The 18,294-nt window shown below is 55.1% G+C and overlaps 1 protein-coding gene across 3 annotated transcripts in view; it reads right to left on the bottom strand.

The window, feature by feature from the left end:
* The window catches only part of CCDC13 (coiled-coil domain containing 13), a 53,815-nt gene that overhangs the window by 14,394 nt on the left and 21,127 nt on the right, over positions 1 to 18,294 (bottom strand). For all 3 annotated transcript variants that reach the window (XM_053903920.1, XM_019418860.2, XM_053903921.1), the window contains 8 exons: positions 17,102 to 17,191; positions 12,783 to 12,899; positions 11,318 to 11,422; positions 9,038 to 9,199; positions 6,131 to 6,307; positions 4,331 to 4,537; positions 1,784 to 1,923; positions 1,185 to 1,268 (listed from right to left, as the gene is read on the bottom strand). In XM_053903920.1, the coding sequence (XP_053759895.1) occupies positions 1,185 to 1,268; positions 1,784 to 1,923; positions 4,331 to 4,537; positions 6,131 to 6,307; positions 9,038 to 9,199; positions 11,318 to 11,422; positions 12,783 to 12,899; positions 17,102 to 17,191 (1,082 nt within the window). The remainder of the gene's footprint in view (positions 1 to 1,184; positions 1,269 to 1,783; positions 1,924 to 4,330; positions 4,538 to 6,130; positions 6,308 to 9,037; positions 9,200 to 11,317; positions 11,423 to 12,782; positions 12,900 to 17,101; positions 17,192 to 18,294) is intronic.

The following is an 18,294-nucleotide window of genomic DNA, read 5'->3' as shown; positions in this document are numbered from 1 at the left end:
CTGACCCGTCCCCCCTGCCCTCCTCCCAGATACCCCATCACGGTCACCACGCCAGCCCCGATAGACACATTCCTCGTCCTGTCACTGTAGGAAGAGGTCTGTGTGCTCCATGAGGGTAGGGCCTGCACGTGGCTGAGTTCAGTAAATATTTGTGTAACGTGCAAGAAATAAGTTTGAGAGTCAGCAGTCTGGACAGCTGAGGAGCACATCTGCTCCTGCTTCCCTGTGGAGTGCAAAGGTGATGGCCACACAGGCCTGGAAGGGATCTTGAGGGCCATCTTGTCCCTCTTCCCACTCCCACTACTGTGACTAAAACCTCAGAGAGACGGAGCCTGTCCATTCTCCCTGTGGCCCCAGGAGGCCTCCCACACTTGGAAGTAGTCATCTTGTCACTCAGAGTAGCCCACTCTCCCCCAAGTGCCCTTGTGACCCCAGGCTGATGGGTGGGGCCGCTGCAGGGCTGGCCTTGGCCCATGGTCCCTTGTACTGCCAAAAGTCAGGCTAGAAGTGTCTCAGGCTCTACTTAGGAAATAGCATCTCAGAGAGGAGGAAAGCCCGGAGCCATAGAGCAAGTCAAATGTGGACTAGGGCCACTCAGAGGCCTGGCCCGGAACCCGAGCTGACCTGCTTAAGGGGCGGAGACGGGGGCTGACGCCAGGAGCATGGCTCCAGTGGACAGTGGGCAGGGCTCACGACAGGGCTCAGAGGCAGGACAAAGCTACCATTTGTCTGTGAGCTGGCAGGAAAACAAAGGAGCCATTTAAGTACAAGGCTTGATTCTAACAACAAAGAGGGGCCAGAGAGCTGAGGGGATATCAGTGACTTAAAGTGGTAACCCGTATGACATGAAATTCTCGCCCTAGAGACTGAGTCTCAGTGGGGAAGAGAAGACAAGGAGAGGAGCTGGGCTCCAGGCCCTGGAAGTCCTTGTGTTAACTCTGTGGTAACAAGAAGGGACACTGAACTGCAAGCCAGAGGCCAAGACTCAAGTTCTGAAGCCACCTGCTCTACCACTTTGGTTAAGGCACTGGGCCTCCCTGACCCTCCATGTCCTTATATAAACTTGGAAGAGTCCTTTGACTTGGCATGGCCTCAGTTTCCCCTCCTTATAATGGGATGGCAGAACTGGCCGACCAATCAAGGATGGGAAGGACTGTGAGGGCTCTGAGATCCTGAGTTCATACCTGGCTGAGGCCCCATGAGGACTGGGCAGAGAAGGCCACGTGAGAGCAGATTCCACCAGCGTGTGGCCCAGGCTGGTCACCGAGCTGTGTGAAGGCAAAAGGGGCTCGTCACCATGGGAAGGCCGGCTGGGCCCCACCTGGGAGGAGAGCAGGGGCCGGCCGGGATCTGGGGAGCCCGAGGAGGTGGCTGGTGCTGGTCCTCACAGCAAGCCTGGCGGGGCAGTCCTGTGGATTTGCTGCCCTTCTTTCCAGAACTCTTGCTTGCTCAAGACGAGACAGAACCAGGAGACATCATAGCCTTGAGCAATCCAACACAGGTCTGTTTGAGAATCCTAGAAGCAGGTGCGTTTCAAGGCCAGCTCAGAGAGGATATTACAGGGAGCTGCAACCAGATGTTCTTGCAGGAATAATACCTGGAGCCTAACCGGCTCCTCCCTGCAGACGCAGGGCTAATGGAATAGGAGAGGCCCACAGATTGGAAGGACAACGGATGGCACAGTCATCTCAGAACTGCACCTGTGGCTTCCCAGCAGAGGCAGCCTTTTTTCTGAATAATTAATATTCACTTACCAACCCCTCTATCCCACTTTTTTTCTTACCGAGAAGATCCAAGCCTGCCAACGTGATCACCTGCTGAGGCCGGGGACTTGGTCTGGCCCGGGTCCTCCAGGAACTTAGTGTAGGCAGGGTTGACCTCAGGCCCACTGGACCCCTCGCCCACTCCTTTATTCCGAAGATACTGCAAGGAACAGACATGGGTTCGACGCTCAGCGCTTTGGCTCAGAAGCCTGGAGAAGGCAGGAGGGGGCCTTGGCTTGAGTTCGGGGCTTTTAGGGGATATGAAAGAGTCTTCTTTTCAGGAGAGAAAAGGGAGGCTGTTTGGCGAAGGCACTCGTTGCATGATAATGACATCTAATAATGCCTCTCTTCAGAAAGGGAGCTACATGGAGCGAGGTGGTGACCGGGCCAGGAAGCTGTTCTACATTCAGGTCCCAAAGGGAAGTGCGTGGCCTTTGATTCAGGCCAGATCAGAGGCTGACGTCTTTGAGTGGGCCCACCTCTCTGAGCAGCCCCACCCACACAGGGTGAATGCCACGTGTGACCTGAGGCTGGCTGCCTTTGTCAGCTGGAGACGCTTGGACTTTCCAGACACCTGGAGCCATAGAGGGTGGCAGGGCCATAGCAAGGGCCAGAAGTCTTGGAGGGAGGCTGGGCTTCCCGGGCCCCCTTTCCCCCTGGCACCTCGGGCTTCTGGATAGCTGGTGAGGCCAGAAGAAGGAGCACTGGAGGACCCCCAGCAGGAGGTCAGGCCATCAGGGGTGGATAGTTGGGGTGAGTCCCAGACAACCTGGCACATCCCCCAGCCCTGCCCATCCTGAGATGTGTGCACCAACTTCTCTTGTGGCCCCCAATTAGCCGATGACCTCTGAGGTAAGAATTGGTTCTCTGTTGTGTGCCTGGAGCCGGGACAGTGGTGGAGTGAAAATACTGGAATGTTCCCACATGCTCCTTGAGACTTCACTTCCCACTGGGAAGCGGGGTGAGGACTGAAAGGCAATGCCCCCACTCACGGCCACACATACTCTGTCCCTAGGCCTTGGTCAACCCTGGGCTCCCTGCCTTCACCCTCAGGGGCTGCAACATTTTCTACCACAGCCACTTCTGAGGTCCCAGGCCACCCTGGCCTCTGCAGATGGACGGCTGTGAGACAAACCACCAAGCCCAGGTAACACCACACTGAGGCTGGGGCTGAGGGGCTCGTGGGCTCCCACACTTTTGATTGGACCTGGATCCCTGGGAACAAAAGGCGGGGCTGCTCTGTGACATGCCTTTGGCTGTCCCAGTCACCCTGGCTGTGAGGCTTCTCTGCCACGGGGAGACTTGTGTGCCCGTCATGGAATCCTTTTCCCCAGAGGCCACCAATTCCCCTCTCCTCTGAGCACCACCACCACAGGAAGGAGTCACAGTCCCCGGTTCCACGGTGCCTGACCCCTAGCAGCCCAGGCTGTGCCAGCAAGGCATCCACCAAGGTACAACTCTAAGGAACCCCCTCATTAGGCAAGCACACTGGGGGCTCAGTCTTGTGCCAGGCAAGGAAGTACCATGGTGTGTGCCCCCTCAGGAGGAGTTTAGAGGGGGAAACAGGAAGATGATCACAGGGTGATAAAAGTTTGGCCTGGGGGTGCCCGGGGAGTTAGGAGAGTGCCCAGGAAGGGCATGGAACACAGAATGTGGGCCTTGGGGCTCCCTGGAGAAGCTCATGACTGGGTAGGGCCTAAAGGCCGGGGACCACTGAACAGGCAGTGGTAGTGGGGGAGGAAAGGGAAGGCATATGCTTCAGGCATGTGCACAAGCCTGGAATGGGGACAAAGCAGGGCCATGTAAGGAGCTAAACGGTGGCCACATGGCCAGAGTGTGGGGGAAGGGAAGGGTGAAGAGAAGATTCAGGGGGTGCCTGGGTGGCTCAGTCTGTTAAGCGTCAGACTTCGGCTCAGGTCATGATCTCACCGCCCGTGAGTTCGAGCCCCACGTCAGACTCTGTGCTGACAGCTCAGAGTCTGGAACGTGCTTTGGATTCTGTGTCTCCCTCTCTCTGCCCCTCCCCTGCTCATCCTCTGTGTCTCTCTTTCTCTCTCTCAAAAATAAATAAACATTAAAAAATTTTTTTTAAAAAAGAGAAGATGCAGGAGGGGGGTAGCAGCAATAGCTTATCATGTGGGGCCTCGCAAGTTGGATGGAGAGTGGCTTCCTTTCTGCCATCCTGCTGCCTGGAATGGGAATGTAAAGCCTGGCACTGTAGCTGCCATTCTGGATCATGAGGGTGAAGGCCACAGGTGGGGAGAGGGAGGGGGAGCTGGGAGGAGCCTGGACCTTGGAGGATCGAGTGAGGCCAAGGGCGACGCGGAGCCCCAGACAGGTTTTAGGCAGAGAAGGGAGACCATCAGAGGAAGGAGAGGAAAGGTGTGTGAGAATGGGTGGGAAGCCAGAGGGAAGCAGAGGGCCAAAGTGGAGCCAGGTAGGGCATGGCGAGGCCTGAGGAAAGGCAGGTGGAAAGTGGCAGTTGCTGAGCTTTCTCTGGATGGTGGATGGACTTGCCAGGGCTTGGAAATGGATGGCGGGCCGAGGCAGGCCAGTGCCCTACTCACCTGCATGCCCAGTTGCCCAATCTCCAGCTCCAGCTGCTGCACCTTGGCCTCCCTCTCGGCCACCATGGCCCGCAGCTGGGCAACGAGGCTGCTGCTCCGCTGAGCCTCACTGTTGAGCTGCTGGTCCAGGCGGAGCTGGGATGCCCGTGTCTTTTCCTCCTGTAGACTCAGGCTGCCCAGGATCTCCTGCAGCTGCTTCAGCTGGTCCTGGGGGGGCCAAGCAGGAGGGAAGATGACAGACGGGGTTAGCCATGACCCCTGGGCAAGGCGGGCAGGGAAGACCGCCCCCCTCACCCATTCCCTGCTCCTGCAGGAACCTGATAGTGGGATGCTCCCTGTTCCCTTGAGAAGCAGGAAAGGCACCTTCCTTGCCTGCCTTCAGCGGGGCTCAAGGCAGGTGGGAACCGTGGCCTTTTCCTGTCCTCAACTTCCTTCTCTGAGATTGGGCCAAGGACATCCAAGGGGCTCTCAGGACAACAGAAAGCAGCTCGGAGGGTGGCCCCTCAGCCAGTGTGGGAGATACTTGGGTAAAAAGAAACCCTATCCCCCTGCTGGGAGATGACCTTGAAGGTGGTACCTGCACCCCTCGCCAGGGATCCCTCAGCACCTGACCAAGGCCCTGTCCCCTGCAGAGGCTCCCAGGAGACTACTAGGGTGGGGGCTTCACCCGAAGGCCATCAGAAAGGACAGGTCAGTGATGGGGAATGGGGAAAAGGGCCGCTGTCCTCAACTCAGAGTGGAGGAAACCGAGGCCCAGAGAGCCCAAGGGCACACTGCTCTGAACGGCAGGGCTGGGCTTGTCTGCAGCTTTCCTCATGCCATCTGCAGTAACATATGGTGGCACACAGGGACCTCAGAGGACATCCAGCTCTACACCTTATTTTAAAACTGGGAGCTGAGGCTCAGAGAGGGGGTGCAACTGACCCAGGGTCACACAGCAAAGTGTCCATAGATGCGGGCCTAGAGCTCAGGTCTTCTGTGCTCCACCTACCACCCCACCTGGTGAAGTTATTATGGACGAGGGTGGTGCCTAAGCAGCACCTGTGCCCCCACGCACCCCGGCCAAGCCAGGCATGACCACCTCAGGGGCCTGGGGCACAACTTGAGAGCCAAGAGACGAAAACCTCTGGGTGCCTCTGTCCCAGAGAGAAAAGACCAGGCTAGAGTCAGGAAAGCAGTGCGGCCTTGCTAATCAAGGAAGGCTTTATGGTCAGACCAACCTGGTTTGCACTCAGGCGAATAGTCCCGGAAGACTTTGCTAACTGGAATCTTAGTTTCCCCGTGTGGGAAATGGGATTATAATCTACGACCCTAGGGGCTGACTTGGCGGCCCACCATTATGAATCACGTGCACCCCGGGTGCCCAGAAGGGGAGGGGCTCTACGCTGCCACATGGATAAGAGTTTCTTGGCCCCCCCGCTCAGTTGCCCCTCCCATTCCTCGTTGAAAAAACCACCCAGGGTGTAACATGACATCTCCTTCCTCCCTGTCCATGTCTCCTTCTTTGGGCTCCACAGCTCCAGCGGCTGGGGCCGGCTCAGACACCACAGCCCGCACCAGCACCATGCAAAACGACCTGTCCACATGCTCGGGCAGCCTCTGCTGCTCCTGTCCCCGGGGCGTGGCTTTGGGGCTGGGACCCACGTGGGGGCGATGGGCTTCCGGGTTACGCAGGTGGCATTCTGGGGCAAGAGAGGGCTCACTCTGGCTGCGGCTGGGTCATGGGTTTCTGGGCAGGGTGGGGGCCGTGTTTGAGGGACCTGGCCCGGCTCTCGCCGGGGCCGAGAGGCTGGGCCGTACCATGAGGGCGTCGATGAGCTCATCGTCATGCCTGCCCTTCTCCACCAGGGTCCCCATCTGACTCCTCAGCGTCTTCACTTCGCTTGATAGCACCTTGTTCCGGGACCTCATGCCCTCAAACTTCTTTTTCAGTTCTTCAAGCTCTCTCTGGAGGCCATCCCGCTCCCCCACAAGTTTCTGTAATCAGGAAGTACAGTCGTGGGCAGTGGGGCTGAATGGGACCTCGGCCACATCTGGTCCCTGGCTCTCGCTCACAGGTGAGGCCCAGAGCCGGTGCCCTGGCCCCCAGCCCTCGCCTCTCGGGGGTGTCAGGTGGGCCCAGAGCCTCCTGCCCTCGCCCTGGTGTGTGACAGATGTCGCTAATGGGTGACAGCACTCCTCCGTCAGCCCGAGAACACAGTTGTCCCGGCAGCTGCCCTGGCTCTGCCTGGGTCAGACAGGAGAGGAAACACTCGCCAGCTCTGGCTGTGTCTTCCAGAGAGCCTGGCTGCCCCTGCCTCTCACTCCCTGCTTGAGCTGAGGAAAGAGAAAAGCCATGCTTTAGTGAACAGCACCAAGCCCAGGGTTCAAACTGAAGTGGCTTCACCCCACCGAGAGCTGGATGAGTAGGTGTCGCCCCACTGCATTGCCCCACTGGTCCGTGTGCGTCCGCCCGCCCGTCAGCCCGGACCGCGCCCCACTCGCATGAGCTACAAAGTGACAACTCAAGTGCTGCCCACACCTTTGGAGTTTCCCCCCCTCCCCTCCCCTCCTCCCCCTCCCCTCCCCTCCCCTCCCCTCTCAAACATTCCCTGCGGGCCTACTATGTATTTAACATTACTATAGGTGCTGGGGATACAGCAGAGAACAAAACAAAGTCTTTCTCCCGAAGGAGATAACATCCTAGCTGGGGAGACAGATGTCAAATGGCGAAGGAGTGCTTATTGAAAAGTGGGGAAGGGAAGAGGTGGGGGGCGGGGAGACAATGGCATGGTCCAGGAAGGCCTCTCTGAAAAGGTGGTGTCTGAGCAGAGACTAGAGGAAATGAGGGTAAGAGCAAAGGCCCCGGGGCAGAACATGTGTGACTAGAGCACAGCGAGTGAGGGGACAGAGTCCAGATTAGATAAACCATCAGGAGCCGAGATTGCGACACTGAGGAGGGTTTGGGCATTAGGTGGCATAATCTGCTTTGGTCTTGAGAGTTAATTATCACTGGGAAGGTGTTTTCAGATCCCTGTGGATGTGATTTACAGAAATGACAAATAGTAGGAGATGATGGGCCTCAGATCTTTGCAAGGAGGCAGCCACTGTTCACCTGTTGCTCTGCTGCCTCACCTCTAGCGGGCATCTGGCAGAGGAAGTGCACACGGGGAACAGATTCCTTCTACCCGCATCGTGGTTTGTGATTGGTTCAACAACTACAACATACTCTGCTCTGGGTGAATGTGTAAGTCTGAGCTAGGTGTACCTCCCACCCAACATTTTCAAATCTCAGCTCCCCATCTCCCTTGAATCTCCTCCCTGTCTCCTCTACCCACCTGTGACATTCACTGGAAGTCCTTCACGACCCTTCTGCTTCCCACCCCCCATCCCGCCACTGAGCCCTGTGAAGTCGACCCTCAAATATTGCAGGTGTCTGGCCTTTGGCTATAGTCTTACTGCCTTTGCTCAGGTCCTCAGTCATGTCTCAAGTGGATGACTGCTTCTGCCTCCCATACCTCCTCCAACCTAGCCCCCTATACCTGACCACGTGACCTTCCCCAAATGCACAGCAGTCTGCGTCCCTCCACAACTTAAAACCCTCTGGTGGTTTTCCACCTCCTTCAAGACGAAAGCCTAACCCCCCCGCCGGCACACAAGGTCCGGGAGGACCTGGCCCTGCCTGCTTCTCCAGTCCCACTGTTCCCTCCTCACACCTGATGATCTAGGACGCTGGGGGTATGACGTAGCGATGGTCACAACGTTCCTAGCACAGGGCCTAGCCCAGAGTTGGCACTCATAAATGGAAGTCTCCTGATGGAAAGGTAAGACCTCACTGTTAAGAAGCCCGTGGCCAGTGCCGAGGAGTGGGCCTGCCCAGCCTCCCAGCACCTGCTTCTTCCTCTACTTACTTTGAGAAAGCCCCGCTCGCCACTTTCACGCCCACTTTTGAGAGGCTGACTCATCTCTCAGACCCAGGGGAGGGGATCTATCTGAAGCTGGCCGGTCAAAGCATCCCGTACCATAACTGCCGTGACTGGCTCGGGGATGGGGACATGGCCTAAGCTAGCCGAGCGACATTTAATTCTGGGACTTTGTTGGAACTACTGGGGAGGAGAAGCCCTTTGTTTGTGGGGGATGGGCTGGAAGATAGAAACTAGGACTACCAGGAGTCCCCACAGGAGAGAATGAAGCTTGTCTGGAAAAAGTGGTGTTAAGACCAAGTCCCCAGATCCCCGGATCCATCTGTGCCTGAAGCTAGACCACCTCTAGACTGTTCATCTACATGGACCAATACATTCTTTGTCTCATAAGCCTGACAGAGTTTGGCTTCTGCCACTCCCAGCACAGCCAGTGAGATGCGTGTGGTGCTGGTCCCAGCTTGCCCACCTCCCCACAGTTTGGAGCTCTCCTCCGCTGAGCCCCACCTGATGCTGTCACTGGGTCGTCACTCTGGGCCGTGACATTCTCCTCTCGTTTTACAGTGACAATTTCAGGTCCAGAACAGCCAGGATGGGGCCACCTAAAGCTCATGAAATGGGCTGAGGGTGTCAAGCTGGATTGACAGGATGTGAGGAACATGCACTAAGGTGCCCCAAACCCCAGGTGTCTCCTGCCTGTAAGGGGTGACTCAGAACTCATGAACGCATGGGCCTCAGAGCCCTGCAGAGGTGGCCATGTTCTCCCGGTGCCACGTGCCCGACTAACCTCCTCCCTGGACATCATTACCTCCCAGCCCTCCTGTTTTTCCCTTTCCAGGCTGCGGATCCTCAGCAGGTTTTTCTCCTGTGCAGACAGCTTCCTTGGGTCTGGATAGACAGACGGCTCATCACTGGATGTTCCTGCAGACTGGCTCCGGGTCTGTCCCAACTGCTTCTCAAGCTCACGAACCTGAGAGCGGTAAACTAGTCATTCCACGGTGGGTCTGCACCCACAGACTCAACCACTCAGGGGCTGTCCTGCGGTGCAACAGGAAATCCCACTAGGGGAGGGTCTGATGGACGCAGAAACTCCATATGAGGGGCACTGAGGTGGGGGAGGAACCTGAGGCGGCATCTTGAGCAAAACAGGGGAGGACGCGAGGGGGATTTAGTTGGACAATGAGAAAAATCACTCCATCCCTTAGAGGCTATTTGAGACCAAGAAGCAGCTGAGTGGCTCCAGGAACCTTGGAGAGAGAGGTTGGAGGATATCAGTACAAGAAAGAACTCTCTAACAGACAGGTCACCCAAGACTTGGGAGGCCACAGGTTCCTGGCCACTTGCAGGAGATGTTGCAGAGGGAGGACGGAGTTTAAAAGCTGAGAGACCAGCTCAGATCCTCACTAACTGTGTGAATGTACACAGCTTGCTTAACTTCTCTGAATCTCGCGTCCCTCATCTGTGAAATGGGCCTAAGGGTACACCCCGTATAAAGTTATAAGGATTCAGTATCCTGAACTTGTCTGAGCCTGGGAACCCCCAAGATGCTCCTTAGAATGACAAATCTTAGGGCCTACTCCAGACCAACAAGTCAGAACTCCAGGGGAAGGACCTGGGGTCCTGCATTTTAATCACCTGCTATGGGTGATTTTTAGGATTAGGCAACTTTGAGAAACCCCAAGTTGGCCCGGGTGGGCCACAGCTCACAGTCCAGCACTCATAGGCTCTTGGCCAGTGGCAGGTAGAGGTCACCCCACAGAATGATGGCTTTGTTACACTGGAGTTGAAGTGAATAATGCCTAGGGTCCTTCTAACCCTGCTTTCCACGTTGATACATAAATGATGGAACACAGTTGGGTAAACCTATGCTGGGGCAAAATTGACTAGGATTCCACAGCAGCTTTTGAAAGCACACATCAGCGCCCTCGTGTGGCAATGTGTGGTAATTCCAGTTAAGCATTAGAGAACACAGTATGAAACTTTTAATCGTTTATTTATGCAGCTTAACAATGGTAACGACAAACGTGCTGAGTGCTTATTACGGCCAGGCACTGTGCTGGGTGCTTTACAAATGTTATTTCATTTAATCCACAACACCGTCCGTTTTACAGGTGAGGAGACAGAGGTCCAGAGCGACGAAGTGATTTACCCAAGGTCACTGAACCTATAGACCAGCAACTGAAGGCAGACTCAAACTGGGGTCTTTTGAACCCCAAGGCCACACATTGATCATTAACTACAGTGTTTTGGAGACTTTCCCCACCTTCGTATTGGCTTCAAGGATCCCCATGAGGCCCTGAGGACAAAAGCCACCCAGGAACTGTGAACTTGAAAGTCCCTGGGGATGCAGGCCATGTGCTTGGCAAATAGTGGAAGTTACACACCTACTCCTGTGTTTTTTGGTTTGAAGGCAAAAAAGGAAAATAGCCACAGCTAACCTTTGTGCAGTGTTTCTTCCACGCCAGGCACTGTGTTGGTCATTTTACACATATAGACTCATTCAGTCCTCCCAACAAGCCTGTGGGGTGGCTCCTATCCTTATCCACAGGATACAGATGAGGAAACCAAGGCACATTGACAAGAATGAACTTGCCCAAGGCCATTACAGCTGGTGACTCAAGAGCTGGGATTTGAAGCCAAGCCAGCCTGGCTCTGGAGCCACAGCTCTTAGCCTCCAAAATATTTAGAACATAAAGAGGGGGGTAAGGCTAAGTCTTTACTGGGTAACTGAAACTTTCAAAAGTCCTCAAGCATCTGGACAAAACTGGAAAAAGCCTGCAAGGATAACAGTCACGCAAATTTACATGAACTAGGGAAGAAAATATGCCTAGGGTAAAATAAATCAAAGGTTTTGGCATTTGTTAAGCGCCAGTGCCTGGCACATGGTAAGTGTTATATAAATGCCTGTTCGTTAAATAACAAATTAAAATCAGGCTGGTGGGGGAGAATGGAAGACGACGCAGCCCTGCAAGCATGCTCTGTAGTGCCTCAAGGCCTTTTTAGGGTTCTGTGCCTCTAATGTGGGTCAGCGTCAGCCTTTCTGGGGCATTTTGAGCCCTCTGTTCGGGCCCAGAGGAAGCGCACTCACCTTGCTTTGCAGAACGAGAATTTGTTGAGCCCGACCCCTCCAGGTCCCAGGAGAGGACAGGAGCTGCTGGACATTCACATCTTCCCCAACCTCACTGGTCAAAACCTGAAAAAGGCAGGCCCTTCGAGTAAGGCCAAGAGAGAGGGCCCCACAAGAGCCCTAATACTGCTGCCCTACTAAGAAGCAGTGCAGGGTGCACGGGGCTCCCAGAGGGCCTGGCCCCAGCCTACACACCTTCCTACTAAGGAGCAGTGCAAGGGTGCACGGGGCTCCCAGAGGGCCTGGCCCCCGCCTACACACCTTCCTACTAAGGAGCAGTGCAAGGGTGCATGGGGCTCCCAGAGGGCCTGGCCCCCGCCTACACACCTTCCTCCTGCCTCGCGGGCCAGCTGGCCATGTTCTCAGAGCCGCTGTCCCTGGGAAAGCAGGAATCCCACCGGCCCCAGCATTTCCTGGCGATGCTTACAGCCGACAAGGGACTGCCAACAATGCTCAGAGGCGGCCCTCTCTGCTCTTGACATATTCCGGGATGAGTGAACTGCAAAGTTGACCAAAATCTGCTTCCTCAATTTGTTCACCTGTCAGTGAGAACTGAGATCATTCTGCATAGATACAGGAAGTACATGGCCACAGGGCCTTGACCTCTGTAAGAAGCCACCGACGAGGGGCCGTGTCTGAGCACAGCAAGGAGGAGGGCTACCGAACGTCAGTTGGGGGTGTTTGGTTCCAGAAGGGCCCAACATTGTAGCTGTTGAACGGTGGTGTGCAGGCCCTACCTCAAGGCTTTGAGGTGGACACAAAACACTCCAGCTGGTGCCCAGAGCCCCTCTGAAGCCTGTCACGGGAACCCAATCTAGCGCACCCGGTCTCCGGCGCTTGTTTCCACAATAGAACACTGTTTTGGAAATCTTGGCTAGTCTGAGTGGTTCCAGCAGAGAAGACAAATGCCAGAGAATTCACTATGTAAATAAAAATAAATAATGAACCAGCTGGGCCTGCATCCCAAGTCTGAGTATTTTTCTTTGAAAGGGGCCTTTAATACACAAACAACCTATTCATATTCTAATATCACAGACAGCAGAGGGCAGGAGGCAAGTCTTGGCAGGCTTCCAAGTTCAAGGTGGCTTATTAAGGAGAGACCCGGGATCTACTAGGGTGCACGTAGCATAAGGAAAGTCTGTAGCACTTTCCCTGGGTAGAAGGCACTGTCCTTCTCTGTCCAGGGCAGGGAGAGCACCACGAGGGCACCACGAGGGCCCCTCAGGCAGCCAGCAACCCCACTCACCAATGGTCAATATCAAGGGCCGACAGAAGGAAGTTACTGGACCTGGAACCTGACCCAGAGCAAGCAGCATGATGCTCATGGGGCCAAGCACTTGCTGCCCCTGAATGGAACCCATTGTCCTGGCCATGCTCTTCCCAATCCCAGCCATACAGGAAGACCTGACTGCTGGCTCTGAAATACCTTCTGGGCCATCCGGAGCTCTTGCTTCACAGACTGGATCTGGTTGCAGAGTTCACTCATCTTCAGGTTTGTGGTTGCCAGCCTGTCCTGCAAGACCTTCACCTCTGGGGTCTCCGGCTAGTTGGGAAGGACAGAGGAGAGAGTAGTCACTTGTTGCCTAACAGTAGCAATAATCGCAGCCTCCATTCAGCCAGGTGTGTGCCAGGCACCGTGCTGGGTGCTCAACGTGGAGCAACTCACGTAATCCCCGCGCACCCCTGTGAGGCAGCTTCTATTGTCAGGTGCACAGGCAGAGGATGCTGAAGTGGCCGGGGAGACCCGGTTGGGGAAGGTGGAGCGTGGACGTGGATCCTGGCAACCCAACTCAGGGCACCAAGCCCTTTGCTCAGAGTACTGCACGTCCACGGGCACAGGCGGTGACCACAGGAGGGGGGAGCCCCTGGAGGAAGCCCGCAGGCTGCACACCTCCCAGACACCCCCTAGGTGTGGGCACTCTCTGCTGTGCTCCGAAGACTGGCATTGCAGCGAAACCGTCTCCACTCAGAATAAAGAGGGGACTAGTTCATGCACAGAAGGCAACCTCAACTTGGCAGGGGGACGGTGACCATCCTAACTCGGGGCCTCCTTCCCCCGGAACCATCAGCTTGGGCCTGGGGCTCCCTTTCCTGGCAATGAACTCACTAAACAGAAATAAGGACCCAGTTTGACCCCGAAAGACTCCATTTCTGTGGCTTGCAGAACTGCAGCAACCATGAAAACTGCCTGCTGGAACTCTCAGCAATGTATTTTATTTATTTTTTTTAGTAATGTTTGATTTAAACCATTTGGATGTAAATTTTTCTCAAATGTGTTGTCCAGGGGCACCTGGGTGGCTCAGTCGGTTGAGTGCCCACTTCGGCCCAGGTCATGATCTCGCGGTTTGTGGGTTCGGGCCCTGCCTCAGGCTCTGTGCTGACAGCTCAGAGCCTAGAGCCTGCTTCAGATTCTGTCTCCCTCTCTCTCTCTCTCTGCCCCTTCCCGGCTTGCACTATTTCTCTCTCTCTCTCTCTCTCTCTCTCTCTCTCTCAAAAACAAACATTAAAAAAAATTATTAAAAAAATGTGCTGCCCATTTCTCTGTCTTCAGTATAAGTTTCTGAGACTCAAAAAAGTTTGGCATTAAAGGGATTCCATGGTCAGCCCATCCAAACCCCTTCCATAAGTAGTGAAAATGAGGCCCAGAGAGGGGGAGTAACTTGCTCAAGGGCACAAAGCCGACTGAGTTTGACACAAGTCAGCTTAGAAGCAGCCTGGTCCCTCCCCTGCACTAGCTGATTCTCCCACTTGAAGCTGTTTCTGGCGCCCACGCATCACCAGTGGGCTGGAAGTCCCATCGGGCAGTGATGCCAAGACCATCTGCTCTTGCCCCAAAGACCAGGTGAGCTGGACTTCTGGGAAGCAGGGCGGGGGCTGCAGTGGACTTCTGATCTTTCCTCAGCAGCCACACACAAAATCTCCTGTGAACACTAGCATGGAAGGCAGAGCCACACAGGTTGGGTCTGGGAAGTTCCCTGGACCCCAGAGCTTCTGGACAGCCCAGGTGAAAACCACTGGTGAAGGAAACAGGAATTGGACACACAGCCCGAGAAGTCTGGCCTCGTCTGGTTTCCTCGTTTGTGGAATAGGTATAAAAATACTTCTTTGTCCTGCTTCTTCGCAGCTCCACCATGAGGCTAAACAGAGTAACAAATGTGAACAGAGAATAAACCAGGAACTTACACAGAACGCAAACGTATCTTTAAAAAAACTGTGTGTGTGTGTGTGTGTGTGTGTGTGTGTGTGTGTGTGTGTGTGTCCTTCCCCCTGTCTGGCTACTTGCCATCCCTTCTCACTGCTATTGGGTGCTTGTTTTCTCCCTGCTCGTGTGCTGTTTTACATCTGTCCCAGGCTGGCAAGTGACCCCTGCCTGTCAGGTCTTGGGTGCCATGACCCCCACTGGCCCTGGTGGTGGTGCAGGAGCTCTATTTATGAGTGTCCCACGTGATGGCTGTGACCCTGCTCAGAGCATGGAAAGAGTACACATCCTGGACCCAGATCTAGAGCCCAGGCAATGACAGACACCCCTCCCCAAGCCTGATTTCCTCATCTGTAAAATAGGGCTAAACAACACCAGCCTCCAGGGTGCCATGAGTGTCGATAGGATAATGCCCATAAAGGATGCTTTCTGGGGCAGATTCTGACAGAGAGTAGTGTGAGGGCTGGGGGCCTAGCCTGGCTTGAGGGGGGAGCTGGCAAAGGGGGCTGAGAGCTAGATAGTGTCCTAGTGAGGGCTGGGCCCACATGCATAACAGCCTTCACCCCTCTGCTCTGCCAAGCCCCCCAGCCCTCTCCTCCTGGACAGCTGCACCCCCGCCCCCTGCCATTTCAGAGCTACTTCAGCCCAGAGTGAAATTCCACAGGCTTTGTGGGGGACTTGAGTATGGGTATAAGCCTCCCATTCCCTGGGCTATTTTCTTTGAGGGAATAACTGAAATGTAGTCTGAGGGGCACAGACAATGCCAATGTTGCTCACGGCACAGCCCCTTGAAGCCCCATGCTGACTGTGCCAAGTGGAGACAAGGCATTCAGCTCCACTCTGGAATGTGCTTTGGCACACGGGGGCCAGAATGAGGAGTGAGCACGCAGGCCTCCGGAGTGTGGTTCAGGCGGGGGCTGCCCCAAACAGTCCAGTGAGGGGGGTGTTGCTTTTGTCGTCTCTCTGATCAGAGGTACCCTGGAAAGCACAGGCTACTGCTGAGCTGAGGCTTGCAGCCCACCACCCACTCTTGTATCAGAAGCCCGCAAGGCTCCCCTCGGCCACGGAGCGAAGCTGAAATTCCTGCTCCAGCTGCCAGTCAAGACCTCCCTCCGTGGGTGACCCCACGCTAGCCTTGTTTGGCTGACATTCCCCTTTCCCTTCTCGGGCTGTGGGCTGCAGCCAGACATTGTCCAGCCGACACCCAGCTAGCAAACAGAACAGGTTCTCAGACTCTCAGCCTCGGATTGCACAGCTCCTGCTGGAAGGCCCTCCTCTATCCTCCTTCTCCAGCAAGGCCCACCTCGGGAACTTTCCTCCAGCCCACCTCCTAGCTGCCTCGCATGGTGTGTTCTCTTTGTGAACTCTGAGCCCCTGGGACTCTTTCTGAAGGCCCTGTCCCCCTCCTTCCTTCAATATGGCTGCTCATCTCCTCTCTTGGGCTCCCCTGTGGACAGAGGCCGTATCTTTGATTCCCTGTGTCACAGGGCTCAACAAGTGACCGATCAAGCAGTCCTTCATCAGTGGCAGACTAGTCAGGGACATGGAAGTGCTCAGTGTTCTGGATAAAGCAGGAGCAGCTGAACAGTGTCCCTTGGGGCCAGGAAAGGCCCTATAAGCACAGCCCCTGCCAAGGGCAGGGCCCTCCCACCAATGAGACAGGTTTATACAAGACTTCACTCTACTAGGTTCTACTCCTGGAACCTAGGGCCCTATCACTATACACTGAGGGCTTAATTCTCCTCAAGAAAGGCATGAGGTGGCTTTACTCTGCATTGTAGGCAAAAGGGAGGTGAGACTAGAAAAGGAACACTGAACAGGGAGTCCTAAGGCTTGGCTCCCTGTATCTCCAACTGGTCTGGCTTCCCAAGAAAAACCCCTGGAGAGGCCTCCTGGGTTGTTCTTGAGACTCTGATGCTATTTATTATCTGCCTTGGGCTCCATGCTCCCCCCTGGTAACCCACAGGGTCAGACTGCCTTCCTTTCATGGGCCTGCAATTTCCGTTTCTTGGGTTTCATGCCCTACACACTGGTTGAGCAAAATGGAATCTGAGGGACAAGCCGCCATTCTCAATAGTCACTTTTACTTTGTACAAAGGGAAGACTTCTCACAATATGAAATGTCCCCCCCACCAACACACAGGGCTGGGCACTAGTGAGCTCCCTGTCCCTGGGGTAAGATAGAGGCTGGATGTCTCCCCAGTGAGAATGCTGTAGAGGACACAGCTGGGCTAAGAGAGGGAGGCCAGTTGGACAAGGCCTTCGTTGCTGGTCCCCAAATTCTAGGGTTCCAGGGTCCTCAGACCCCTCCTGTTCTTTCTCTCTAGGGACTGAATCAGAATTAGACCTGGCCTCCACTGGGGCATTCTTGGCCTCAAGCCACGGACTTCATTCCCTGATGGCTGCTCTGAGGATGCCACAATGGTGGGCGTTGGCTCAGCAATGGAGGTGGACCCTGGACACAGGCGCCTATACTCACATAGAGGACGGGAGACCCAGGCCCACGGCTGCCTCCCAGACTCCCCAGCACAGAAGAGAATTCATACCAAGGCTCTGTCTCCCATCTGAGCCCTCGGCGCCTTGGCTCCCACGTCGGTGGCCGCCTTGGCTGGTAGCCTGGCCTGGGCCGCCTGCAGCTGAAAAGTAAATCTCGCACTTAATATTGGATTCTGCTTGGCAACTGCCGTGCCTGAGTGCAGTGCCCCGGTGCCGCCATGGGTGTGTGGTTCACCTTTCAGCTCACTTTAGGACCATTAATGGAAGAACTCTCCTCTACAAACTGCTGCGATGAGAGAGGGTTTAATCGATTGTCGGCCTCACTGCCCAACCACACACTAGAGTAGCACCAGGATTCACTAACAGCTTAACACATAATAATACTGCAGCCGTGGCCTGTATCCCAGAGTTCTGTCCACAGTCTGGGAGGCGTACCATAAAGGGACTATGGACTTAATGTGACTGATGAGGAGACAGGGTCAGAGACGCAAAGAAACCTGCCACATGGGCTCATGGCCTGTAGCCAAGCCCAGCACTGCATACAGTCAACTAACCCTTTAATGCTTTCCCAGTTGTTCACACGAACACCAGACTGTGTCTGGCAAGGCTGGGGTGTGGTCTCTGACCTCATCTTGCTTCACTCTTGGCCACATGGGTTTCCTCCCAGACTTTCTTCCCCACTCAGAGTCTTGGTATCTGCTGGGCCCTCTGCATGGGGGCCCATCCCCCCTTTCCCAGTGTGGCCCCTTCCTACCCTCCATGGACTCACTGTGTGTACCTACTCCTCTACGAGGCCCTCGGTGCTGGGTCTGTCTCTGAGGAGGCAAGGCCCATGCCTATTTTGCTCCCCCCACAGGGCCTGGCACAGAGCCTGAGATGGATCTCAAACAAATTGTTATAGAATAAAGAAGCTCTCATTCAATGCCTACCACAACAACTGAGGAGAATTTCGGGGGGCAACAGAATTGGATTTGTGATGCAGCACCACCACGTGCTGTATGACTTGAGAAAGCCCCCTAACCTCTTTAAGCTCCAGCTTCTTCAGCCACATAAGGAAGCTACGTAGGTTTTCTCTAGCATATGGATTCCATTCCAGCTCCTAAGGGACCATGAAGTGCTTGGGCTGTGTCCTTGCAAGACTGGAGGGGTCTGTGACTAGCTGTGGGAGGGCAGGCGGCAGCAGAAAGAGGAAGATGGGCAAGAGTGAGACCAGCTGGTAGAGTGCCCTGGCACAAGGTTCCCT

This window comes from Panthera pardus, unplaced genomic scaffold (genome assembly GCF_024362965.1).
Source record: "Panthera pardus isolate Hobbes unplaced genomic scaffold, ASM2436296v1 HiC_scaffold_16, whole genome shotgun sequence".
In the NCBI taxonomy this organism is placed as follows: Eukaryota; Metazoa; Chordata; class Mammalia; order Carnivora; family Felidae; genus Panthera; species Panthera pardus.
This window is presented reverse-complemented; position numbering and strand designations above follow the sequence as displayed.